Here is a 27,431-nt window from a genome sequence, read left to right on the forward strand (position 1 = left end):
GACACAACGCCTGTGTGGCCTGGGCAGGTGTCTCCATGACGGGTAAGGTGACCTGCTGACGTTCCATGCAACCTAAGTCAGAAGCTCATTTTTTAGTAAAAGGGGCAGGGACCTGTAGGTCTCTGGCCCCGTTTTGGGTAACTGTTGCCTTGCTTGCTGACCTTGACCTTGATATCCTCCCTATGCTAATTCCCTGCGGGAGTCCATCCTCCTGAATATTTAAGGGAAGTTCCTTGTCTGTGTATGCAGCATATTGGGCATTAACAGCTTAGATGCAAGATTGTAAAACTTTGGAAGTGAACTTCTGCCCTCCGGGGTTCTCCCATTGTGCTGTAAGCTTGTATTTAAGATCTCCTCCCTCCTGGAAGTGGTGATGGTGTCATGGGCCTATGAGGACGCTGGACTAAAGTCTATCAAATTGTGCAAGCAGAAAAATTGTATACAATGTGAATTATCTGTCAATAAAGATCTCATATTTAAAAAAAAGAAACAAAGATAAAAAATGAAGGTTACAATGTACTGGAGAAGTGTGGTCTGCAATGTCGAAATGCTGGAACTTTGTCAAGCAGCAATGGTTGGTATGTGGTCCACGCCACGATACTACTTTGAAATCCACATTATTTTGATACGGAAATGGACTGTGTTGATGTTGAACCCAAGCCCAGTGCTCCAAAGGTTGCATCTTGTGTCCATAGGGGCCACATTTGAGCAAACAATCTTGCTCTCGGCTGCAAGGTTGGGTGACTTGCCCACAGGTCTGGGGACATCCGTGGGCCTCAAGGCAGGTTCTCCTGAATTGTAGAATGCAGTCTCTCTCTGATCCCAGCTGTCACCTGCTTCTTTCTCCAAATCCAACCCCATTGGAAGAAGGCAGGGTTTATTCAGAGGGCTGTCCAGGGCTCATGGGAACCTTTTAGCCTGTGCTCTCTACTTTTCTGTTTTTTTAGGGGTTTTTGTTTTGGCACATGCGCACGTATGTGTATGGTGTGTATGTGTGTGTGTATGGTGTGTATGTGTGTGTATGGGGTGTGTGTGTGTGTGTGTGTGTGTGTGTGTGTGTGTACATAGGAGTACATGTACGTGTCATTGGTGTGTGGAGGCCAGAGGTTTGTGACGAGTCTCTCACCTGGAGCTCACTAATTGGGTTAGGTTAGCTAGCCAGTGACACGTAGGGCTGCTCCTGTCTCTGTTGCCTCAGCACAGGGATTACAAGTACATTGCCAGCACATCTGGAAGTTTTTCATGGGTGCAGGGAATGCAAATTCAAGTCCCCAGGCTTACACAGTTAGCTCCTTACTAACTGGGCCATCTCCTCAGGCTCTGGTCTTAGGGGACATTGTTTTATTTTATGTATGTGGGCGTCTTGCCTGCATATATGTCTATGTACCATGTATAACCTAGAATGTGATCTTGTCTCAAAAAACAGACAGAGCTAGTGTGGTGGCTCACCCTTTAATCCCAGCACTCAGGTCGCAGAGCAGGTAGATCTCTATGAGTCTGAGGCCAGCCTGGTTTACAGAGCCAGCTCAGTGTTGTAGAATATTAGTTTAAGATGTATTACATTGCTATGGGATAATGCTTTTGTACACTGTAAAAATTCATCACTTGAATTGGTTTAATAAAACGCTGAGGGGGTTGGGGATTTAGCTCAGTGGTAGAGTGCTTGCCTAGCAACCTCAAGGCCCTGGGTTCGATTCTCAGCTCCAAAAACAAAACAAAACAAAAAACAAACAAACAAAAAACAAAAACAAAAAAACCCCGCTTATTGGCCAGTAGCCAGGCAGGAAATTTAGGTGGGGAGAACAGACTAGGAGAATTCTGGGAAGAGGAAGGGCCGAGTCAGGAGTCACCAGCCAGGCACAGAGGAAGCAAGAGGAGAATGTCACACCAAGAAAAGCTACCGAGCCATGTGGCTAAACATAGAGAAGAATGATGGGTTATCCCAACCCTCAGGAGGCAGAGCCAGGCAGATCTCTGTGAGTTTGAGTTCGAGGCCAGCCTGGTCTACAAAACGAGTTCCAGGACGGGCTCCAAAGCTACACAAAGAAACTCTGTCTTGAAAAACCAAAAATAAAAAAAAGATTAAAAAAAAAGAATTATGGGTTAATTTAAGTGTAAGATCTAGTTAGTAATAAGCCTGACCTACTGGCCAAGCACTTATATGTAATATTAAGCCTCCAAGTCAATTGTTTGGGAAGTAGCTGCTGGCTCTATGAGAGTTGTTGGTGGCACAGAAACTTCCATTTACATTACATTTGTTGTGCTGTGGAATATTTGTTTAATGATGCAAAAATGTGTTGTGTTCTTTTATGCTGCGTTTGTCTAACTCTGTGAAACTGTGTTACTGTGCCTGTCTAAAATACCTGATTGCTCTAACAAAAAGCTGAATAGCCAGTAGCAAGGCAGGAGAAAGGATAGGCGGAGATGGAAGGCAGAGAGAATAAACAGGAAGAGAAATCTGGGAAGAGACTGAGGAGCAAGAAAAGGAAGAGGCCATTAGGGGCCAGCCACACAGCCACACAGCCACACAGCCACACAGCCACACAGCAAGCCATGAAGTAAGAAGTGAAGTATACAGAATAGAGAAAGATAAAAAACCAGAGGCAAAAGGTAGACAGGATAATTTAAGAAAAGCTGGTTAGAAACTAAGCCAAGCTAAGGCCAGGAATTCACAAGAAAGAATAAGTCTCTGTGTGATTTATTTGGGAGCTGGGTGGAGGGCCCCCCAAAAAGAGTCAAAGAATAAAAACAACCAACCACAGTTCAGTCCAGCCAAGGTTACATAGTGAGACTCCATCTCAAAACCAAACCCACACCAACAAAACAGTGAATAACAGACCCTTCTTCATAGGGAGGCCACTGGATGTGCCGAGGATACCATCAATACAATAGAAAAATAACCTCAGGGAAAAACCAAAAATTCTTGCCAGTGGGAGCTTGGCTGGCCACCAGAGGACTGTGGGTGAGGCTAGCACCCTAGGTGCTCACAGGCAGGGGTGGAGATAGATCAGCTCTCCCTGCAGAATCCTGCTCGTGAAGGCCAGGCTCACTATCTGGTCAGGGGTGGGGTTGGGGGCAACTGGAAAAGAGTGGTTGGTATCTTCCGCCAAGGATGAGTCCCACCACCATCCCCAGCATCTCTCTTGGCCTCTGACCAAAATACCTTCCATGGTCCTAAGCGGCCTTGTCTCCCTCAGCCCGCTCTGTCCACTGGACCCACCTGAAGCAGAGTGGCCAGAGGCAGGAGCAGAGTGAACCCAGCCCCCATTTTGTCCCACACCTAGTCTTGCTTCCACTGATCTTGAACTCAAACCAGGATAAAAGGCCATGGAGGTGAGAACGGAGTCCCCAACAACCCTCCAAAGCTGTAAGACTTGGTCAGACTGTAACACATGCCAGGACCTGAGACCCCAGCCTTCCTGCCTGGCCTGGTTGGCACAGACCTTGGAGAAGCAGCTGTTGATCGGAGACCATGCCAAGTAAGCTGCTGAGATGACCTTGGCACCATAGGTCAGTGCATAGTGATGAGAACCACCTGTGGGAATAGAGGGGGTCACCATGTAAGGACATTTGAAAAGGGTGTCAGAGCCAGGCCTGAGACATTGCTATAGTGTGGTGATATTTTATTTGTGCTCTAATAAATAAAGCTTGCCTGGAGATCAGAGGAAAAACCCAGCCATTATAAGTAAACAAAAGTCATGCACCGTTAGCAAACACCTTTAATCCTATCACTTGGGAGGCAGGGATCTGTCTGGATCTATGTGAGTTCAAGGCCACACTGGGAACAGAGTCAGGCGTGGTGGCACATGCCTTAAATTCCAACACTAGTTAACCACGGAGGTATGGAGGTCTGTAGGACAGACAGGAAGTGACAGAGCTGGGCAGGAAGAGGAAGTGATGTAGCTGGACGGAGAGAGCAAATCAGATGGCAGAAGAGCAAGGCATATAGGCATGGGTAGACAGAAGTATCTCGCATTTAGAAGCTGTGGCGTTGGTGAGGTGAGGTTAGCATGTGGCTGTTCCTATTCCTCTGGTCTCTCTCAGGCTTTCGCCCCTATATCTGGCTCCATGTTTTTTATTTAATAAGACCGTTTAGAAATTCGTCTACACTGTGGCACATAATTTCACTTAAGTGCCTTACGACGTGTCTTGGTGCCATTTACCATCCCTGATAGATCTTTGTGTTTTGTTTTGTTTGTTTGTTTGTCTTATTTCTGAGACATAACCTTACCTATCCCAGGCTGGCCTTTAACTCATTAGGTAGCCAAGGATGACCCTGAACTGATTCTCCTGCCTCCATCTCCCAAGTGCTGGCATGGCAGGTGTGGACCATCATGCCCAGCTTGTGGTCCCAGATCTACAGTAACCATCTGTAGTGGGGTCTCAGATGTCTCTGAGCCAGCTGATGCAAACCCAGCCAAAGCAGAGATATTCTGGAGCTGGGGCCTCAGCCCCATTTGGTCTCAAGAGGTCAAAAATAACCTGCAGGATGTACAGCCTGGCCCTCCACTAGGGGTGGAACCCCAGCTCCTCTATTCCTCCATCCTGGGACCTTTCCAACCTGAGCCTTTCCATTCCCCCTGAGGCACAGAGCAAGGAAATGGGGATCCCACTGTCTGTGTAGCACACTCCAAACCCAAGTAACAACTTGTTTTTTTTTGTTTTGTTTTGGAGACAGGGTTTCTCTGTAGTTTTGGAGCCTGTCCTGGAACTCACTTGCTAAACCAGGCTGTCCTTGAACTCACAGAGATCCGCCTGGCTTTGTCTCCTGAGTACTGAGATTAAAGGCGTGCGCCACCACTGCCTGGCTATAACAATTTGTTCTTCGTTTAAAAAAAAAAAAAAAAGATTTATTTATTTATTATGTATACAGCATGTATGACTTCAGGCCAGAAGAGGGCACCAGATCTGTGAGCCATTATGTGGTTGCTGGGAATTGAACTCAGGACCTCTGGAAGCCATCTCTCCAGCCCAACAACTTGTTCTTAAGGCGTTATCAATTTTTATTTTGTCTGCATGTACATTATGAGCTCCATGTACATGCAGTGCCCATGCAGGTCAGAAGAGGGCGTCAGACACCCTGGAACTAGATTTACAGGTGGTTGTGAGCTGCCATGTGCATTCTGACAATTAAATTTGGGTTCTCTGGAAGAGCAGGCTGTGCTAACTGTTGAACAATCCCTCCAGCGCCAATTTTCCACTGCAGTTTTAAGACAAGTTCTTGAGTCTATGGCCATACCACCAGAACACGCCTGATCTCATCTGATCTCAGAAGCTAAGCAAGTTCATGACTGGTGAGCACATGGGTGGGTGGAAGGCAAGAGTCCCATGCAATCCAGGGTGACCTCAAGCTCACTGTCCACCAGAAACTGGCCTTGAGCTCCTTAACCCCCTTGCTTCCACCTCGGAAGGGTGCAGATTAGAGGCATGTGCCACCATGCCTGGCTAAGTCTGCCATTGTAGAAAGCTACCTGGTATCTTTGTGCGCGCGCGCGTGTGTGCGTGCGTGCGTGCATGCGTGTGTGTGTGTGTTCATATGTTTGTGCATGTATATGTACACGTGTTCATATGCATTCATGTGCATATGCATGTGTGTCCTCGATTGTGTGCATGGATGCGTGTGAATATGTATGTGTGTGTGCATGTGTGTCTTTTATTTTGCTTTGAGTCTCATGATGTAGCCCAGCCTGGCCTGGAACTCTAAACCCTCCTGCCTCAGTCTGCCACATTCTAAGATGGAGGCTGTGCTGCGGTGCCAGACTCTAGCTGCATGTTGAGCGTCAACTCAAACATGTTTCCCAGTTCAAGCAAACTTAATGACGGGAGTGAACATGAAGGTAAGTGAAGCTCGGTACTCAGACGATCCACAGCTCCCAAAGGCCTCACTCATGCTGTGTCTCTTCATGCCTCTGCCCCTCTGGGGCTGCCATGAATGCAGACAGACACGTTGGGCCCTAGGGGTGGAAGTATCCTTCTTACTGAGCAAGGATTCGTGTGAGACTTGACGAGAGGCAGAAAGTGAAATCTTCACCAGCCATAGAGATGTATGCCCGTGATCTTAGCACTTGGGAAGCTGAGGAAGAACCACCATAGTTCAAGGCCAGCCTGGTCTACACTGTGAGTTTCAGGCTAGCCTGAACTACAGAGAGAGACTCTTTTTTTTTTTTTTTCTTTGAGTTGAGGATTGAACCCAGGGCCTTGTGTTTGCCAGGCAAGCGCTCTACCACTGAGCTAAATTTCCAACCCTCAGAGACTCTTATCTCAAAAAATAAATCAGGGTTGGGGAGATGGCTCAGAGGTTAAGAACACTGGCTGCTCTTCCAGAGGTCCTGAGTTCAATTCCCAGCACCCACATGGTGGCTCACAACCATCTGTAATGAAATCTGGCAACCATCTTCTGTATACATAATAAATAAATAAATCTTTAAAAAAATCAATAAATATAAATAGCTGGGCATCTTGGCACATACCTTTAATCCCAGCACTTAAGAGACAGAGGAAGGACCAGCTTCCTCTACAGAGTGAGTTCCAGACCAGCCAGAACTACACAGTGAAACCCTGTCTCAAATAAATAAATAAATAAATAAATAAATAAAATGAAATACGAACAAAAACAAGAGTGAAATCTTCACCTTGACGTGATACAGCTAGGCACAGAAGTCAGCTGGAGGAGACACAGAGCCCTGTCCCTAGTACAAAAAGCCACTTCTGTGGCTGGAGAAGAACAGCCATATGGTAACAGCCTGGCTGGCACTGCAGTGGCCTAGGGGGAAAAAAGCTGAGGCAGGAGAGCAGAACACGCTGCCCTTCACCCATTCACCGATATGGCTCGGGGACTGGGTCCTCCTAGGCCATGCAGCGGCCTAGGCTCAGCACTACCCCTGAGCGCCACCAGGTAGGCGCAGAAGAACCACTTTGGGATTTGTTTACATTGTTGTGTTTTTTATTATTATTAACTCCATAGGTAGCCAAATAGAGTGAATTTCTGATCCTCCTGCCTCTACTTCCCAAATGCCACAGCTACAGATGAATGACGCCAAGTGTATTGGGCACTGTGGCTCTGGGGGCTTTAATACAGGTCCTCCCTCACACCTTAACCCCTGAGCCACACCCCCAGCTCTAGAATGTGACCTGCCCTGCCAGTTCATCTGCCTTCCATTCTTCTGTCCTCAGCCCATGTCCTGTACGAAGCAGAGAGTTGTAATGTTCGGACAGGACTTGAGGATTTTCAGGTCAAAGGCAGAGATGAGCCCACCAAGCACTCCAGGGCTGTGAAATGCATCTCCGGAGCTCTGCCCACCCAGCAGTGTTATGTATGGCGCTGTCCACGCTGATTGGTGATTTCTGGCTGCTCCATCTGGCCCTCACTGGCAGAGCTCCAGGCTTGACTTCCCTCTGGCCGGGCCATATGTCCTGCCAGCCCTGGGAGGCCTGGAAATGATGGGGTGGGAGGCAGATGAGAGCTAATTCCAATCCTGGCTGCCAGACCTGGAGCTCCTAGAATCCACCAGCAACTGCCTGTGTGGGTAGGATTGGGAGACTAGGACTCCTCCACACACATCCCTTGGTGACGTCACATGCCTCTGGATTGGCCAATCCTAAACTGGAACCTTTCTTTAAAAGTGATGTGTGGCTGGGTGGTGGTGGTGCACACCTTTAATCCCAGCACTCGGGAGACAGAGCCAGGTGGATCTCTGAGTTCAAGGCCAGCCTGGTCTAGGCAGAGATCCAGGACAGCCAGGGCTACACAGAGAAACCCTGTCTCAAAAACCCAAAAGAAGGAAGGAAGGAAAAAGAAGGAAGGAAGGAAGGAAGGAAAGAAGGAAGGAAGGAAAGAAAGAAAGAAAGAAAGAAAGAAAGAAAGAAAGAAAGAAAGAAAGAAAGGGAAAGATGTGTGTTGCCAGCCGGTGGTAGTTCAGGCCTTTATTTTTTATTTTTTTTTAATAGACATGAAGATATTATTTATTTTGTTTGTTTGTTTGTATTTTGAGACAGGGTTTCTCTGTGTAGCCTTGGCCAGCATGGTGTTGAATTCATGATTCTCCTGGTAACTCAGGCCTTTAATCCCAGCAGGCAGAGGCAGGTGGATCTCTATGGAGTTCAAGGTACGCAGAGAGTACCAGGACAGCCAGGGCCACACAGTAAGACTCTTGTCTCAAAAAGCAAACTGCGTGGTGGCACACACCTCTAATCCCAAGCACTTGCAGAGACAGGCAGATCTTTAAGAGTTCGAGGCCAGCCTGGTCTACAAAGCTAGTTCCAGGACAGCCAGAGCTGATACATAGAGAAACTCAGTCTCAAAAACTAAACAAAGAAAAATAAATAAATCTGTTTCCATTGGACAATCTAAGTCAGAAAACTACAAGTTGCAAGGTGAATTCAGGTCACTGTGATGTCACAGCTAGCAAGGAAGCTCTGGAAGACGAATCATGCCAGGGAGACTGGGTAGCCATCTGCACAGGCTCCCACTGGACTCTGCATGCTTGATAAGAACTACAACAGCCAGGCAGTGGTGGCACACACCTCTACTCCTGGACTACAGAATGAGTTCCAGGAGAGCCAGGGCTACACAGAGGAACCCTGTCTGGAAACACCCCCCCCCCAAAAAAAAGAACTATAACAGATTCAAATCAACCAAACTCAGTGGTTTTATAACGACATTAAAAGACAATTGATACCACATGTGGTGGCTCCTGCCCACAATCCCAACACTTAGGACGTGGAGGCAGAAGGATGAAGAACAAGGTCATCTTGAATCTCAAGGCCAGCCCTGGTTCCATTACATCCTGTCTGAAATGAATGTGTGTGTGTGTGAGAGACAGAGAGAGAGAGACAGAGACAGAGAGAGAGAGAGAGACAGAGACAGAGAGAGAGCCCTCATCCAATGAAGACGCATGCAGCACAAGCCATCTGGTGTGAGTTTGGTCCTGGGATCCTGTGGTGGGGGAGAGAACTGACTGCAGAGTTGTCTTCTGCCCTCCAGACGTGCAACCACACTCAGATGTGAGTGCAATAAGTATCTGTGAAGACAGTTCAAGGTCATCATCCTTGGGTGACTTCAGGCCAGCTCTGATTCACATGAGACTGTAGATGGAACCGTCTTGTTAAAGAAGAAACACAGAGCCAATTGCAGAGTTAAAAGCCAAGAGGTCGAGCAATAGCTGAGAGCTGAAAACCTTACCCTTCATCGCTGCTCCGTCTTTCCTCTAACTCTACCTCAAAGCACAGCAAAGGGCCTGGGTACCCAGGTGTGGTGGCACATTCCTTGAAAGCCAGCTCTCGGGAGCCAAGGCCAGGAATCTCTGAGTTCAGGGTCAGTCTAGTCAGTCCATATTGTGAGACCAGCTTCTAAAACACAAGGGGCATTCTGGCACATGCTCAGCTCTCCCTGAGTGACCTAATGAGTGTCCGCCTGGAGTGTTAGTGGGCTGTGCTTTGCTCCCAGCTATAGCATAGGGAGAGAAGCCTCCTTTGCGGTTTGTTTCTTGGTGTTTTGATAAGGGGGCATCTCTCTCTGCAACCCTGGCTGGCCTAGAGTTTTCCATCTCTCACCTCAGTTCCTAGCCAGCACAACCAGATGCTCCTAAGTTCTGTTTTAGTTTTAGGGTTTTTTGGTTTTTTGGCTTTCCATTTTTGAGACAAGGTCTCATATAACCCAGGTTGGTCTGGAACTATGTAACCGAGGCAGGCCTGCATCCACCTGTCAAGTGCTGGGGTTACAGGTAGATGTGGAGAGAGGTGAGGCCAGGGTATCTGCTGAAGAATGTTTACTGTTACAGCCAGAAGACCACTGGACTGCCATCCTCCAAACTCTAGAACCTGGAACCTTCTATCATATTACAGAGCTCCAGTTTTCAAAATGAAAATCTGGAGATGGACCATGAATGTTCTTAGTCCTCTGAATTGTACATTGAAAATGGTAATTTTAAATTAGTGTGTGTGTGTGTGTGTGTGTGTGCGTGCGTGCGTGCGTGCGTGTGTGTGTGTGTGTGTGTGTGTGTGTGTATCCTACATGTGTGCAGGTACCTGAGGATGCCAGAAAAAGGTGTCATATCCTCTGGAGCTGGAGTTATAGGCAGTTGTGAGCAGCCTGGCTGGGCGCTGGAAACTGAACCCAGGTCTTCTGGAAGAGCAGCAAGTGCCCTTAACCAGTGAGGCATCTCTCCAGCCCCTTCAAAAGGTCTTTAAAAACCTGAGCAAAAATAGAGATAGCCTCTGTGGGCCAACATATGTGAGGGCCCTGGCAGTATACAGCAGGTGACAACTAGTGGTTGACAAGTCCACCCACCAGATGAATAATTCCCTGATGGGGAGCCCCACCTGGCAAAGCCGTGGGGTCACTGGCTGTGGAAACTGGTTGTTTTCTGTGCGTAACTTTCTCGGGTGCCACTGCTGTGCCTCCCTAAGAAGAACAGCTGTGGGGTGCTTTCCACAGCCCTTTGGTAGTGTGGTTTACATCTCTGGGCACACGTTTAGCTGTGGATTTCTGTTTAAGCTGTATAATTCTGATGTATAGAGATAATACCAAAGTGTTCTTCTTTACTGACACAGGGAAGTAACAGTATTCTCAGTCTCAAAGACAGCCTTTTACACATTTTGCAAAGACCTTAGAACTAGTCCAAAACAGACTAAGCTGCCCCTACAGAAAATACACAAAGACTAATTCCCAGGTGTTGTTTATTGCTAATCAAGGCCAGGCTGTCTAAATCGAGACACAGTCCTTGCAGTAGCTCCCTTTCGGCATGTACCCTGACTGCTCAAAGTTCAGCCAACTGTTTGATGTCTGGGACCCCTCACCAACTTAGAGCTATGTGCATGGGTCAATGTGACATCACTAGCCTAAGAGAAGCTACATGACTTACCTTGTGTTTTGAGAATGGGTAGGGCCCTGAAAATGTAATTTAAAATTGTCCAGTGTTTGGCTGTGAGGGAGCAGCAGTGGCAGTGTGGAGAGAGATGGCTGTGTACAGCTATGTGAGAGCTGCTGCAGAATGTGAGTGAGGTGTGTGTGTGTGTGTGTGTGTGTGTGTGTGTGTGTGTGTGTGTATGCTGAGTGAGAGATGAAGAAGCATAAGAGAAGTGTGAGGGAGCAAGTGCAGGAAAGACTGAGCGAGTAAAGAGTGAGTGAACAATGTAGAAGGATGTGTGTGTGTGTGTGTGTGTGTGTGTGTGTGTGTGTGTGTGTAAGTATGAGAGAGACGGTGTGTGTGAAAAAGCTGCTGCTGCTGTGTAGAGGAGCTGTGCCTAGGAGCTGTGTGATGTGATGTTTGCTGGGCGAACTATGTGGATGAAATGCTTAGCTGTGGTTGGGTGGAGATTTGTAACTCTGTGGGGACAAGGAAGATGCAGTTGTATAGAAAAGACATGTAGAAGTAACATGTGTGTAAAAGAAAGATGTGTAGCCAAGTGAAAAATGTATGTATGTAAAGATATGAAGCTGTATGCAGTCGTGTGGAGATACGGAGCAGTGTGGAGACAGAAAGAATCAGAGGCCATTTCCAAGGTGAACTAATAGAGAAAGTTAACATCAGAAAGCGTGCATGGTTTCTTATTTCACCGGTGATAGACTGAAACTTGTTTCTAATTAACCTCACATAGAAAAACTCTAGCCCTTGCCGCCTTCATGGATTATCTTGCATTACCCTGAAGGTGGCCTTGGAGCATGTTCTCCACAGGCCCCCATAAGCATACCCTTCTCTCTCTCTCTCTTTCCTCCCTCCCCCTCCCTGTCCCCCCCCCCCCCCCCACATACACACACTGTGTGTGGACAACTTGCTGGAGTCAGTTCTTCTGGTGTGAGGACTGGAAGCCAGAGCCTTTATCCACAAGGACCATCTCAATGGTCATAAAATGGTCCATTGTAAAGACAAGTGTGGTCTTATGTGGCTGCAATACCCACACTCAGGAAGCTGAAGCTGAAGGATTATGAGTTTGAGACCAGCCAGAACTATGTAATATTTGTCTCAAAAAATGAACTAGGCCAGGCAGTGGTGGCACATGCCTTTAATCCCAGCACTCGGGAAGCAGAGCCAGGCAGATCTCTGGGAGTTCGAGGCCAGCTTGGTCTACAAAGTGAGTTCCAGGAAAGGTGCAAAGCTACAGGGAGAAACCCTGTCTCGAAAAACTAAAAACAAAACAAAAAACAACAAAAAAAAAAAGGACCAGATTCGGGCACGCTGACCCCAAGCCTTTACTCCTAGTACTAGGGAGGCAGAAGTAGATGGATCTCTGCAAGTTTAAGGCCAGCCTGATCTACATAGGGAGTTCCATGACAGACCCGGCAATAGAGACTGCTTACACCATCATCACCCACTCTCACAGAACCCAGGACTCCAGACAAAAGATCCAACAGGGCTATAAACTGGGGCCATTTCCTAACTCCGCTTTTCTCACCTTGGCACTGGTCTGATGTAGTGGAGGAGAGTCAGACAGGCAGGTGAGGGTGGAGGCGCTACCCCAAGCAGGCAAAGGTGTGATCACCTACAGAGGCTAAGCTGCCTTCTACCACAACTCCCGTGCTGGGGAGCTTTAATGGGGCCTTGCGGCACAGATGGCTCTTCCTGGGAGCCTCTGTGTGGGTGGGAAGAGGCGATGCGCTCCAGGCTTGGAGAGCTATTCTCGGTGTGTGAAGGGCGATGTGCGAAGAGGTGAGGCCGGGGCATCTGCTGAGCATTATCTGGGTTATTGTTTGCGGGGAAAGAATGTATCTTTGGTCTCCAAAGCACCAGAGGTCAGCTGAGCCTCCAAGGTGCTGCCCATAGGGGGCGCTGCTCCCCCAGGCCTGCTTTTGGCTCCTGACCTGACAGATTGGATTTAAAGGCCTAAGAATTAAGGGAAGGAACTGGAAGGCCATCTTTACTTATTTCTAACCTGGGGAGACCCCTAGGAGGCCCAAGAACACAGTCCTTGGCTTCAGTTGCTCTGCTACATCCCGGGTACCAGGTTGGCTTAAATACATTCTTTATTTTACTTTGCTTTTTTCAAGATAGGGTTTCTCTGTGTAGCCCTGGGCATCCTGAACCAGGTTTGCCTCAAACTTGAGAAGTCTGCCTCCCTCTGCTTCCTAAGTGCTGGAATTTAAGGCATGCTCCACCAACCTAATGCTGGGCTTCAGAGATATATATATATCTTGAAACTGTAAATACTTTTTTAGTTATTTTTTGTATGTATTTTTGTACTTATTTATATATTTATTTAACTTCTAACCAACGTTTCCACTGTCACCTGCCCCCCTCCCTCTCCTCAACTGCCCCCCAATCCACTCCTCCTCCTCTGTTTCTCTTAGGATACAGGTGGACCTCCCACGGTTACCAGACAGCCAAGGCATATCGAGTTACAGTGAGACCAGGCAGATCTTCTGTATTAGGGCTGGATGAGGCACTCCAGTAAGAGGAAAGGCTCCCAAAAGCAGCCATCAGAGACAGAGACATCCCCTGCTCCCACTGATAGGAGTCTCTTATGAAGACGGTGTTTAACAACTGTCACATACATGCAGAGGGCCTGGGTCAGTCCCACGCAGGCTCCCTGGTTGTTGGTTCAGTCTCTGTGAGCCCCTATGAACCCAGTTAGTTGGTTCTGTGGGTTTTCTTGTGAGCTCCTTGATCTCTCTGCCTCTTACAGCCCCTACTGCCCCTTCCACAGGATTTTCTGAGCTCCGTCTAATGTCTGGCTGTGGGTTTCTGCTTATCTTCCCATCAGCTGGGATAAGCACCAATCTCCGAGAATAGCAGAGTTCTATTAGGAATCGCTTCATTGACCGTTTTTACATTTCTGTTTTGATCTATGATAGGTCTCTGGGGTGTCCTGTCTCTGGGTCGTGGCCCTCAGGTGTGAGCTCCCTCTCGTGGTATGGATCTCCAATTCGGCATAAATACACTCTTAACAGCAGTATTTAGAGAAGTCTGACTCTGGTGCAACCTAACTGTCCATTAGCTGGTGAGTGCAGAAGCACCACCGCGTGCTCGCTGCTGTGACGTTGTCAGGGGAAGTGTCCTGCAGCGAGTGGAGACTAGAAAGGGGGCCTGAGGAGTTCCTGGCCATATTCTATACCTTGGCCTAGGTCAGTGGTCAAACATCCATAATGCTGTGGCCCTATAATGCAGTTCTTCATATTGTCCAGACCCCAACCATTAAAATTATTTTTGATGCGACTATTTGCTACTATTATGAATCATAATGTAAATATCTGATATGCAGGATATCTGATATGTGATCCCTGTGAAATGGTTGTTCAACTCCCAACGTGGTCGAGACACACAGGTTGGAAAACAATGGCCTAGATGGATCCACGAAAGAATGTCCTGGGGTGCAACCTGGAGATTGGTATATTTCACACCAAGAAAAAAATACAAGTGCCAGGCAGACTGGAGATGTATCTGCCCTAGCAAGCACACAAACTTGGGTTCAGTGCATGCACTGCATAAAAATGGGCATGGTTGGGACTCTGAGATGGCCGCGTGGGTGAAGGTCCACTGAGCCTGACCATTTGATCCCTTTGTCGCCCATGGTGGAGGGAAAGAAGCAACTGTCAGGGCTTTTCCCTTGACTTTGGTGTACAACACACATACACACACACACATACACACAGACAGACAGACACAGAGACACACACATACACACACACACATACACAGAGACAGACAGACACAGAGACACACACATACACACACATACAGACAGACACAGAGACACACACATACACACACACACATACACACAGACAGACAGACACAGAGACACACACATATACACACACACACACACATACACAGAGACAGACAGACACAGAGACACACACATACACACACACATACACACAGACACATACACACAGACAGACACAGAGACACACACATACACACACATACACACAGACAGACACAGAGACACACACATACACACACACATACACACAGACAGACACAGAGACACACACATACACACACACACACACATGCACGCACATACACATACACACATACAGACACACACACACACACATATATACACACAGACACACACATACACACACAGAGATGCACATACATACACACAGACACACAGACAGACACACACACACACACACACACACACACACACACACACACACACACGAGTTCAAGGTCATCCTTAGCTACATAGTTTGCGGCCAGTTTGGAGTACATTAACCATGAAGTAGTTTCTCCCTCCCACGTCCCACCCCAGAGTCTGACTATCCACTTCAACTGTGGTCTGCATTGAAGAACTCCTAAAAGCTTGCCAGAGGATTCTAATGGGTACAGGGAATGATTCCTCCTCTCCCTGTTTAGTGTCTTGGGTCCCACCTGCCTGTCGCTGTCCTTCCTCAACCCCAGCAGGCCTCCTGTGGAAGGGCAGTGGGAGGCAGAGGACAAGCCTTCAGGCTGGCGTCTCACTGTGGCAGTGGAGCTGGAAGCATCCCTGCTGGGCTGGGGGTAGACTTGTTGAGTCTGACCCAGTTTGTCTGGGTGAGAGTGATGTGCTGTCAGTCTCTTAACACAGTGGCTGTTGTCCGGAATCTGTGTGACTTTTCCTTGTCCTTTAGTGTACCAGTCTTCTTTTTTTTGGGCCACCAACCAGCTCCCAAATCATTATTATTTGTTGTGTTATTATTAAAGACTTACTATTAGTTTTGCATGCTCAGCCTAGCGTGGGAACATTTCTGGCTAGCTCTTTTCTAAATTAACCCGTTTCTCTTTATGTACCTTTTGCTTTGGGGCTTACCACCTTTTGTTCTTCCCTACGTCTTACTTTCACGGCTTCTTGGCCTGGGCATGTCTCTCATTCTCTCTCGTTCCTTCCTTTCTCCTCCATTGTATTCTCTCTGCCCACTAGACCCACCTATCCTTTGTTTGCCCAGATGTTGACTATGCAGCTCTTTATGAGACCAACCGGGTGCCTTAGGCAGGCAAGGTGAAGCAGATATAGCACATCTTTACATAATTAAATGCAGCATAGACAACTGTAACACATCTTTACACAGTTAACATAAATTTACAACACTTTTGTTGATACTCATCAAATGTAGGCTCGGCAGGCCTCCAACTGTCTTTGTGGCTGAGGATGGCCTTGGACTTGAGGTCCACCTGTCTCCTCCTCCCAAGTGTTGGGATTGCAGGTGTTAGCCACACCAAACCAGGCTTATACTTCACAAAGAGCAAGGGACAGAAGCCAGGGCTTGCTGAGTGCTAGACTGGCATGTTGGAACTGAGTCCCAGCCCTGCACCTCATTCTCATTGCACTCTGATAAACTCCTGTGAAGCCAAGGTCCCTGTGCACCTTCCCCTAGGCACAGTATCTGCCATGTTGTAGCTCTAGCTCTCTGTGAAGTCAGAGCCTTCTCTTCCCCTCCCAATTCTGACTGTTCTCTGCAGGTTTTGGCTTCCCCACCCTGTTAAAAAGTAGTACCAGGTTCCAGTCATTTTCCCGTATGCTCTCAACATATAACAGGTCTACGTATCTCCTGATGTGGAATGCATGTTCCTCCTATCCATTTTAGCCTAAACTCCATTTGGGCCCAGTGTTTGGGCCTGAGACTGCAAAGGTGCCAGTGAACCCCACGATGTTCATCATGCCACTAGAAATTTGGGTACCACACACCTTTAATCCCAGCACTCAGGGAGGCACAGGCAGCAGATCTCTGTGAGTTCCAGGACAGCCTGGTCTACATAATGAGTTTGAGGACAGGCTCCAAAGCTACACAGAGAAACCCTGTCTCAAAAAAGAAATCTGGGGCCTCTTGCCCCAGAGCAAGACACCTGAGATGGAGCCAAACAGGGGAGTCAGGGAGCACATTCCATTTTCCTGGGGGAGATTCACGTGGAGCCTGCAAAGACCATAGAGGAGACCAGGGTACCCTATGGACAAAAGGCTTCTATGGGTTTCCTGGGACGGGCTCAGGAGGGCAGTCATCAAGCTGCCTGATGCCACCCCTGTCTGTAACATGAATCTTAAAGCGTTCTTATTAATAAGAACAAACCCGAGGCCAGTTATTGGGGTGAACGCTGGAAGATCAGAGAAGCAGAACAAGCCACAGCTATCTCACCTTGCTAGTTCCTCAGGTGATCTTGTTTCCTCAGGCTGGAAGCTTCTGAGTCCTCCTCCACAAGAATCTCAGCTGAACTGTGTTGCTCCAAAGCTTAAACTAACTACATGCTTATTTCCTTTTAGTTCCTGGCCCTCACGCCTTATATACCTTTCTCTTTCTGCCCCCACTCCCTGGTGTTAAAGGTTATGTTTCTGGGATTAAAGGCTTGGGTCACCATGCTTAGCTGTTTCTAAAGTGGCCTTGAACTCAGAGATCCAGCTAGCTCTGCATCCCAAGTGCTGGGATTAAAGGTGTGTACCACCACCGCCCAACTTCTGTTATGGTTTACTCTTCCCATTTTCTAGCCACCATTTCTGGCTCTGTTCTAGTGGCTGTCTGTTCTCTGACCCCAGATATGTTTATTTTGGGGAACACACAATATTTCAGGGAACACAATACCCACCACCCCTGTCTATGTGGGCAGTTCCAGACCAGACCAGGCTACAGAGTGAGGCCCTGGCATCTCCTTTCAGTCACCGTCAGACAACTGTAGTAGACCCGTGGTGGGTGGAAAGACGGAGAGCCTAAAGCATCCTGGGCAGGGAGAAGAGTTCCTCCCTTGGCATCCAGTTTGCCTTTCCTGCTGATTGGCAGAGGAGAAACGTCAACACAACTGAGAAAGCCCAAACTGTCTCTAATAAATATTTCCTCGAGCAGTCCTCCCCAGCCCAGAGGGTCTGTGGGGAAGAGGACTCCTGACTCTCACTTCCTCTAGTGTGCCACCATGCCCAGTTGATGTGGTGCTGGGCATCAAACCCAAGGCCTTGTGCATTTAAGGCAAGCACTCTTCCAGCTAGGGCCTTGTCTTACCACTGAGGAAGTGGTGTTGAGAAGCCAGCTCACCCACCAGGCATGGTGGTGCATGCCAGTAATCCCAGGATTGTGAGGCAGAGGCCGGAGGATTTGCTGGGAGTTCAAGGACAGTGTAGGCTACAGAATGAGCCCTTGTCTCAAAATCAATAAATAAATGTTTAGTCAGATTGGTAAAGGAGAAATATAGACTAGAAAGAACAATGTGAGTGTAGGGTAAAAAGGGGCCAAGAAAAATGCCCTGCCCCTGAGTAGAGATGGAAAAACACCTTAACCCTGACTTGACCCCAGGACCAGAGATTGAAATTCCACCAATCCCAGATCTTGTCCCAGAGTCAGGTTGCAGAATTTCAACAGTCCCTGAGCACAGAATCCCACCAATCTCTGAGGTCCCTGATCAGGGAAAAACCCACTAACCCCTCAGCACAGAATCCCACCAATTCCTGAGCGTGTCCCAGAATCTGGCTCCAAAATCCATCAATCCCAAAAGACCCTGGAAAGCTCTGCTCCCCCCACCTCCAAGAAGTCCTAAGTAAGGTCTGTACCATAGGTCAGTTTGCCCCTGTTTCTCACCAGAGGCTGCCACCCTCCTAGATTCTTCCTTCCTAATAAATCTCTTGAGTGAGGTTTGCTTTGTTGGTGTGACATTTTCACCAGAGCAGAGAGTAGTGGAGAGGAACTGTAACAACTTCTCTGGGGAAATCCTCCAATGCTGGAGAACTGTTGTACTTGGATTGGGGAACCTTTTCTCTGGAGCAAAGCTGTAAGCAGCAATGCTTACCTGGGTTCCTGATTGCCAGGGTACCTTTCCATCTGAGCTGCAACACTTAGAGTGAATTAACATTTCTTTGGGGGTTGGTTTTGTTTTGTTTTGTTTTTGGTTTTTCGAGACAGGGTTTCTCTGTGTAGCTTTGTGCCTTTCCTGGAACTCACTTGGTAGCCCAGGCTGGCCTTGAACTCACAGAGATCCGCCTGTCTCTACCTCCCGAGTGATGGGATTAAAGGCGTGCACCACCACCGCCCGGCTTTGTTCTGTTTTTTGATGGGATCTCTCTGTGCACATCTTCCTGGCCCAAACTTGCTATGCTTCTACCTCTGCAGTGCACACCTTGCCCCAGCTTTTAATATTTTTATAATCTTTTTTTAGGGAGGGTCATGCTTGGATGCAGCTGGCCTGGACATCACCTTTCCTTGATGGTTAACATTTCTTACTTGAGAGACTAAAGAGCTTAGGTGAAATTCCCTTTGGTCTAAGCAGGGTTAATGGGCAGTGAGCCCTAATTACAGCTGAAAGGTTATGATAGTTTCTTCCTGCGAATAAATCTGGCACGTGTAAAAAATAACCTAGCCACATCTGCTTTCTTTTTTTTGAGCTGAGGATCGAACCCACGCCCTTGTTCTTGCTAGGCAAGCGCTCTACCACTGAGCTAAATCCCCAGCCCCTTTTTGTCCTTTTGAGACAAGCTCTCAGGTAGCTCAGGCTGGCCTAGGGCTCACTATGCAGCTGAGTCTATTCCCGAACTCGCAGCCCTGGGCTTGCATCCCACCCCTGCACTGTAAACACAGGCTTCCCTGTATGCAGCACCAGCAGGGGTTTCCGGACGCGACGCCTCCACTCGAAGCTGCACAGGAAGGCGGGGATGGGTGGGTGGAGTGGGGTCTCGCGCATGCGTGGCTGCGCCGTCCTCAGGCACTGCGGAAGCCACCCAAGATGGCGCGCGGGTCCTGCGGAGGGGCGGGGCCGCGCGGCCCGGAAGAGACGCTGCGCCGCGCATGCCCCTTCCTTTCCAGCCTCCGTCTCGGACCCTGCAGCCGCCGCGGTGAGCTCCTCTGGGTTTGGGCTCTATCGGGCTCCATCCGGGCCCTGGCGCAGCCGTGGCGGGCCTGCGTCCCCGGGGGCAGGCGGAGGCCTCTCTCGCCCTCCCCACGGCTCGTCTCGCCGCGGCCACAGGGCTGCGGACGCAGTTCTGCGGCTGTAGGGACGCGGGCTGACGAGGACCGGCGTCCCGGCGGCGGGGAGCGGAGGAGCAGGACCTGCAGGCCACGTTGTCCGCCTGCGCGGGTTTTCGCGGCAGGCCCCGTGCCCCTTGCCGGCCCGACCCCAGTCTCCGAGCGGCCCCCTTGGGAGGGGTCCTCTGCCTGGCAGGAAGCGGAGCCCCCATTTCGACTTTGCCCGTGCTCCTTTAGGAGGAGCACCCGGTTTCACCCCGGTTCCGCCGGCCCCCAGCGTGCCCACACTGCATCCCGACACTTGCTGGGACAGCGGTGACAGCGCAGCAGATGTGTGCGGCTGCTTGCGCGGTGTTTAACGACCTGGCAGTTTTTAGCTAACTTGTAGCGGTTGGAGGAGGGATCTGGCCCCTGGACGGGTTGTTTGGTAATTTGGGGTATTTATACCTGTGAGTTTACTATGTTGTCTCAGTTATCACTGTGGACGTGGTGGTTGTGAACTTGGCTGATGAAGTGCTTTTTCTTTCTTTTTTTTGTTCTGTCTTGTTTTAAGAGACAGAATTTCTCTGTGTAGGCCTAGACCAGACTAAGACCAGGCTGGTCTCAAACTCAGAGATCCACCTCCCTCTGCCTTCTGAGTGTTGGGATGAACCTGGCCCAGAGATGTCTGTTGATCACTTCTTTCTTTGTAGATGTTGATGCCTAAGAAGAACCGGATTGCCATCTATGAACTCCTTTTTAAGGAAGGAGTGATGGTCGCCAAGAAGGACGTCCATATGCCCAAACACCCCGAGCTGGCCGACAAGAACGTGCCCAACCTTCATGTAATGAAGGCCATGCAGGTATGGAGTGGACAGGAGTGCAGGTATTTGCCTCTCCTGTTGGGCTGGACTGTTGACCGCTGTGGAGGGAGGTGAGGTAGATCCACACTGAAATGTGTCTCCTCGGGGCAAGAGCAGAGGACAGTTCAGTTCCTTTTTCTCATCTACTTGCCCCAAAGGACCCTTTAGGATGGGAACCCTTGATCTCCAGGGATTTCTCAGCCTCAGCCTACTGCATAACTGCTGTGTTCTAGTCACGTGTTAACAATGGTTCTGTTCTGTAGTCCCTGAAATCTCGAGGCTATGTGAAGGAGCAGTTTGCCTGGAGACACTTCTATTGGTACCTTACGAACGAGGGCATCCAGTATCTCCGTGATTACCTCCACCTACCTCCGGAGATTGTGCCTGCCACCCTTCGCCGCAGCCGTCCTGAAACTGGCAGGCCTCGGCCCAAAGGTATGGATTCCAAATTACCCCAAGAGCCTTGGAAAGCACTTTGTGGGAGTGTTGGTTGTATGTTAAAGAGAGAGCGGTGTAGCCGGGGCGGTAGCGCACGCCTCTAATCCCAGCACTGGGGCGGGGGGGGGGGGGGGGGGGGGGGGGGGCAGAGGCAGTCGGATCTCTGAGTTTGAGGCCAGCCTGGGCTACAGAGTGCCAGGAACGGCGCAAAGCTACACAGAGAAACCTTGTCTTGAAAAAGAAAAAAAATGTGAGCGGTGTTGGGGTCTCTGGAAGCTCAGAAGGGCCTTGAACTCTATGTAACTGGGGGTGAGCTTGAACAGCTTTGGTCCTCCTGCCTGTGCCTCCAGGGTGCTGGGACCTAAAGGTGTGTGCCACCACTCCCAGCTCAGAAACGTTCTTAGAGTGCACTGGTGTCCATTTTAGAGACACCATAAAGTGCAGGGTCTTGGGTCAAGCTTTGGAATGTCTTAACAACGAATGAGATGGCATTAAGCTTTGAATGGTTCCCGTGTCTACTCTTTCCCTAACTGTCTATGATGATCACATGCTGTGACAGACACAGTGACTTGTCCAGCAGAGCGGGTGTCCTTATCCTAAAGCAGAGCTGTTCACTGTGTGGAAGAAAAGGACTGTTTGGTGGGCTTCCTTGCAAAGGGAACAGAAATTAGAAGCCAGCTGTGTATAATCATAGTCTGAGAAGATGAGATTCTGTGTTGGGTTGAAACTGCTGACTCCTAGCTCATCCCTGCTCACTCACACTCTTGAACGTTGTAGTGGCCACAGGCTGAGGTGATAGGGTAGGATTGGGTTTGTCTGGAGAGGGACCTCAGCACACGAACTTAGTACAGAACCGCCTAAAGGATTCTAGTGTTTAGGTAGGGTTGTATCCTCAGAGCCAAAAAGGGTTCTCTGAACCTTAAGATCCACCTGGGGAAAAACCAGAGTCTGGCATGCATGTTTACTGCTTGCTACAGAATTGTATGTAGCCCTCAAAGTTTATTTGGGGGCCATTGGCGGCACATGCCTTTCATCCCAGCACTTGGGAGGAAGAGAAAACTGTTGGAATTCCAGGACAGCCAGGAAGCCCCACAAAAACCAAGAAATGAAGTTTGTTGGTTGGGTTTGGGAACAACAACTTTAATCCTCTAGCACCCAGGAAGGGGAGACAGGCAGGTCAGCTGGGTCTATATAGCAAGACTCTTGGTCTCCAAAATATTGTGTTTCCAGTGAATATGTGCTAAGTCAGTCCCTTAGAGGAAATATACAGGAGGCAGCAGAACGTGTGTGAGCACTGTGGCATGTGGGGACAACTTTGAAAGTCAGGTCTTTTTTCCATGGAACCTGAACATCAAGATCAGGTCCCCCCAGATTTCACAAAGCAGCTTTTTGTTTGTTTGTTTTATTTGACAGGGTTTCTCTGTAGCTTTGGAGCCTGTCCTGGACTAGCTCTGTAGACCAGGCTGGCCTCGGACTCACAGAGATCCACCTGCCTCTGCCTCCCGAGTGCTGGGATTACAGGCATGCGCCACTACCACCTGGCCCATAAAGCAGCTTTTATGGGCTGAACTATCACTGACTTCTTGGTTCTGGTTTCTTGTTTGTTTTGGGATTCTCTGTAGACCCAGAATTTGCCTGCCTCTGCCCCCCAAGAGCTGGGTCTAAAGGTGTGCACCACCACTGTCTGGCCTGTTTGTCTTAATCAAGATAGGAAGAACTAAATAGTTACAGTGACAAATTCACTAAGTGACATCCAAGTTGGTGGCTTATTGGTGAAATTATTAAGGCTACTCCATGTAGTTAAAAGGGAGGTTTAGTTTGTGGGGTAACTTACAAATGAAGGGATAGGTTGTAGGGTCTGGCAAAGGTATGGTGCAGTCGCCGGTGTTCTCTAGAGAACTCTGCTTGGTCTGCCTCCAGCGTCCAGGGTCCCAGAACCAAGAGAGACCTCTCCTCTAGATCCTGGGTTTCCAGCTTCCTCCCTAAGCCACGCCTTGTGGGCGTGACCATTACCGAAGCCTCAGTGGGGGTTGGAACTTCCAGGCCAATGCTGGGGTGGCTACCCACTACAGTGGCTGCTGTTCTGGGTCCGAGGAATTGATAGCCCTTCACAGTCAGTGGCTGCCAGTGATGGCTGGAGCACACTGTTGCCCCTTTTTCCTGTTCTCTAGTCATTGGCTGCCTCGCCATCACAGTGCACTTTGGTTTCTGTAGGTCCAGAGGGTGAGCGACCTGCAAGGTTCACAAGAGGGGAGGCAGACAGAGACACCTACAGAAGGAGTGCTGTGCCCCGTAAGTATCTTGTCTCTACCTGGGTTCAAACCCAGATTTTCAGCTACCTTGGGTGGACTGCGGTCCTTGTTGCCAAGGTGGCCAGGAAAGGTCCTTAGTGTGGGAATGGGAGGAAGGCCAGTGTTGGAACACTGAAGACCTGTCCTCAGAGCAAGCTGACCTCTTACGAGAGTGAGAACAGCATGCTTTCTATTGTGTGGCCTGTCCTCTCCTTAGAACAGTGGGGTTTAATTTTTGAGTAAAGGAAATGCTTGCCTTGAGCCAGAGTAGCAGTTGTCTGTTCACTCAGGGGTGTGGGTTGGGTGCCTGCTGTGTGCCAGGCACTTTTTGAGGGGCTGGCACTGAGCTTTCATTTAGTGGTGGAAAATGGGCGGGCCGGGGGGGGGGGGGGCGCTGTAGTTTCCAGGTGTGTAGAGAAAGCTTTACAGAAGCAAGGAGGATTAAACAAGCACCTGGAAGAGCCACTTGGGCTCTCAAGGGAAGAACATCCCAAGCTGAGACCCTTAGAGGAATACAGGGGAGCCTGGGAGGTAGGGTGAGGCCAGGCTCTCTTCTCTTCCTTGCCCCTTTGTGCCTTCTGTGTACTTGGAAGTGAAGACTGGCCTGAACACCTTCCCCAGCTCCTGGTTCAGGGGAAATAATTAGTGGGATCCTCATTCAGAGGGTGGGGCCTGTGACGATGACACAGGTTAGTCTCTGCACATTGATGGGAGAACAGACTTGGTTGAGGGCAGGAAGTGGCCAGCAGCAGCCTGTGCTGTGAAGGGACAGAGAAGTCTCTAATTGTAGTGTTTTACCAAAGCTGTGTGTGTGCTCCTGCCCTGGGTCACCCAATCTATAGGGCCTGAATTTGAGTGTAACACCTACATTTAATGGAAATGTCTACATTATATTTAGCCCTAACTTGTCATTTAAAATCTAGCCTCCTCAAAACAGAGCTATTCTACATCACTTCCTTTCGCTCTGAAATGTGCACGTGCCATTTGAACTGGGGCTGCTTTTGAACCGGTCTTGCCATGTAGTCCAGGCGTCCTGCTTCTGAGCTTTGGGTTCCAGGCCTGTGCCCTGCTGCCCTTGTATCTGCTGTCTTCTCATAATGAAAGTTGGACTTTGCTCGCAGGGCTCTTCACTGCCCTTCTTGCTTCCCTTGGCTGAGCTTCCTCTACCAGCTTGGTCCTTGGTCGTCAGAGCAGCGTACTTAGAGGAGGAGGGGTGGTTAGTGAATTTGGAAGGATCTGAGGGAGTAGAGGCAAGTCAGGTGTTTCCACCGTGGGAGGATGTGCTTGGTCGGGTGACCTTTCCTGCATGTGTGGGCTCTGTGGCTTGTCTTCCTTACCTCCAGAGATGAGATCTCAGACATCTAAATTGTTCTCTTCCAGCTGGTGCCGACAAGAAAGCTGAGGCTGGGGCTGGCTCAGCTACCGAATTCCAGTTTGTGAGTATCTCCTTGTTTACTTTCCATAGTCCCTGTAGTGTGTCCTAGCCTAGTGGGTTTGTGGGTGCTGGTGTGTGACGTCTCACACCCTCCTTCCCCCGATTAGGATCAGTCTTGCACTGTGCAAACCTTGGTGAATACATGCTTTGCTGACCTCATGTTGGTACCTGTGACATGCTGGTGTATTACTGATGCTTTTGACCCAGTCTCTAAATTAATTTTATGAAGTTTGAGATGGGTCCCAGAATAGAATTGCTCTAGAATCAGAATACCTTCAGATACAGTCTTGGTTCCTCTGAAATGGGACAATAATAAAGGCTCTTGTAGACCAGCTAATCCTGGTTGCTTGCTTGGCATGGAGTCCTGTCACAGACAGCTGCTGTCAGATCTCATCTGAAGGAAGGTGTATATAGCGTGGATCCCTATGCCAGGGTCTTCCATGTCTCTCCAAACACTGAGTTTGTAGGGTAGGCCCCATTCTAACAGGCTCGGGAGTCAAACAAGGCCCCCCAGCCAGTAAGGGGTAATGGCCTGTGCTCATCTGGCTGTTTAGTTTTGTGGGTGTCTCCGGCGAGGCAGACCTGCGCCTGCTGCTAACTATACATGCTTTGTCTTGCAGAGAGGAGGTTTTGGTCGTGGACGTGGGCAGCCACCTCAGTGAACTTGAAGATTGTAATGTTTTGATTAAAGTTTAAAGAAAAATGCATCTGTTGTGTTGTGTAGCCTAAAAGGGACTGGTTTAAGGGTCCTTGTGAATGGATGTGACCTTGACACTTCCCCAAGTGTCACCCCTAGAGTAGGAATGACCTAGCTGCTATTTTTCTTTTCTTTTTTTTAATGATGCAGGTATGGCTTTGTAGTAGAGTTTGCCTAGAATGAGAGGCCTGGGAGTCAAACCCTGACATTGACAAAGAACTGGGAAGTGCCTGCCCAGGCTTGGGAAGGCTGGGCTGTTCTATTTCCAGAATTGGAAAATAAGCTGGGGGAGCTGTTACTCTGGGCACCCTGGGAGGAATACGGATGGCAGTTTTTCTGGGGGCCCTTAGTGGTGACAAGTCCAGTTTCTGGGTAGAGGAAAGTTATTTTGGTTTGAACACCAGGTAGAAGGCCTATTCCCTAGTCCTCTGCAGGTCAGTCAGTGAGCACCGTAGTTCTGGTTGGGGCTGGGCTGGGGAGGTTGCATAGCACACCCCTGTCCATTGGTTCAGAACTGCAGGGCAGGGCAGAGTCCTGTAGTCCTTGGTGGAGCACTCGTGGCAGTTGGTGGCTCTCGGCGGTGCTTGGGACCAGGGCCTTCTGCGGTTCTCACTCCTTCCCTATGTCCTACCTAGGCTAGCCTGTAAATGGGTTTCCTCCACAGGCTTCATTTTTATGGTGCTCGTCAAACCTCGTGATTTAGACTAGTTGTTTTATTTTGAGGTCCTGCTCTAACTCAGATGTGCTTGGTAGAGGGCCTTGCCTCCCCCCACCCCCTTTCAAAACAATGTGGTGCCAGTACTTAATCCCAGTACTAGGGAGGCAGAAGTAGGTGGATCTCTTGAGTTTTAGTCTATATAGTGAAACCCTGTTTCAAAAAATTCCACAACCGGCCGGGCACTGGTGGCGCATTTAATCCCAGCTCTCGGCAGGCAGAGGCGGCTGATATCTGAGTTCCAGGACAGGCACAGAGAAACCCTGTCTGGAAAAACAAAACAAGCCACAACCAAACCAGTGTCTTGCTTTGTACCCCAGATCACCCTCTGACTCTTCTCTTAACCTCTTCCCTGTGCATCTGCCACTGGGCCCAACTAAGACAATGCCCAAGGTCACCCACAGGACTCCACAAAGTAGTCTGTTCTTGTGTTGGTGGTTGTCTTGTCCCAAATTTTTTTCTCTGTCTCGTTTTTTTTTTTTTTCCCCCCAAGGCAGGGTTTCTCTGTAGTTTTGATACGTGTCCTGGATCATGCTCTGTAGACCAGGCTGGCCTCGAACTCAGAGATCTGCCTCCTCAGTGCTGGGATTAAAGTTGTGTGCCATTCAGCTAGTCGTTTCTTAGAGGCTCAGAGGTAAGTGTTCTGAAGAAACGGGCTGAATATGGCTGTGTTGGTTGGCACATACATGCCTGTAATTGTGTTCTGTGATACCTAATACCAAGTGAAGTCCAAACTTCCAAGAAAATGGAGGGCAGGGAGGTGGGATGGTGAAATTGGATAGGGTGGGTTGGAGACAGCAAGAGACAAAGACTGGAGGGTTGCTGCAGAGCATGCAAGATGAGCCTTGCGGTCTCCCAGGCTTTGATCTGTCCCTTTAGTCATCTGCCTGGAGCTGAGCCACTTAGAAAATGCTGTGGCAGAGAAGCAGAACTCTTCCAGGCCAACAATGACCTAGTACACCTGAGGGCGGGGGAAATGGACAGACTGACCATGACACACTGGGGTACACTGCCTACTGCTTCTACTGCCTAGGTTGGTCTCCCCCCATAAGAAGCGACACCAAGATTTTTGGGAGGACTTGGACAAACATCAGTAAACATGCTGACCTCTTGAGAACCCCCACAAAGAGACTGACTGGGTAAAGGAGG

General features: G+C 49.1%; 1 protein-coding gene across 2 annotated transcripts; it reads left to right on the forward strand.

Annotated features, from left to right (window-relative positions):
• The first annotated feature begins 19,652 nt into the window (after positions 1-19,652).
• Positions 19,653-25,577, forward strand: LOC118569558 (40S ribosomal protein S10). 2 transcript variants are annotated; one of them, XM_036167509.1, is made up of 6 exons: positions 19,653-19,734; positions 20,557-20,706; positions 20,970-21,141; positions 23,359-23,436; positions 24,816-24,871; positions 25,491-25,577. In XM_036167509.1, the coding sequence occupies exons 2-6, from the start codon at positions 20,557-20,559 to the stop codon at positions 25,530-25,532; spliced, it is 498 nt and encodes a 165-aa protein (XP_036023402.1). In that variant the 5' UTR covers positions 19,653-19,734; the 3' UTR covers positions 25,533-25,577. The 2 variants fall into 2 exon arrangements, with proteins under 2 accessions (XP_036023402.1, XP_036023403.1); XM_036167510.1 differs by lacking the exon at positions 19,653-19,734 and adding an exon at positions 19,801-20,291.
• The last annotated feature ends 1,854 nt before the right edge of the window (positions 25,578-27,431 follow it).

This window comes from Onychomys torridus, chromosome 18 (assembly GCF_903995425.1).
Source record: "Onychomys torridus chromosome 18, mOncTor1.1, whole genome shotgun sequence".
Classification (NCBI taxonomy): Eukaryota; Metazoa; Chordata; class Mammalia; order Rodentia; family Cricetidae; genus Onychomys; species Onychomys torridus.

Coding starts and splice junctions, on each gene's coding strand:
- LOC118569558 (XM_036167509.1), top strand. CDS start 20,557: ATGTTGATGCCTAAGAAGAACCGGATTGCCATCTATGAACTCCTTTTT. Junction 21,142..23,358: donor TGGCAGGCCTCGGCCCAAAG/GTATGGATTCCA, acceptor TGGTTTCTGTAG/GTCCAGAGGGTGAGCGACCT. Junction 24,872..25,490: donor CAGCTACCGAATTCCAGTTT/GTGAGTATCTCC, acceptor TTTGTCTTGCAG/AGAGGAGGTTTTGGTCGTGG.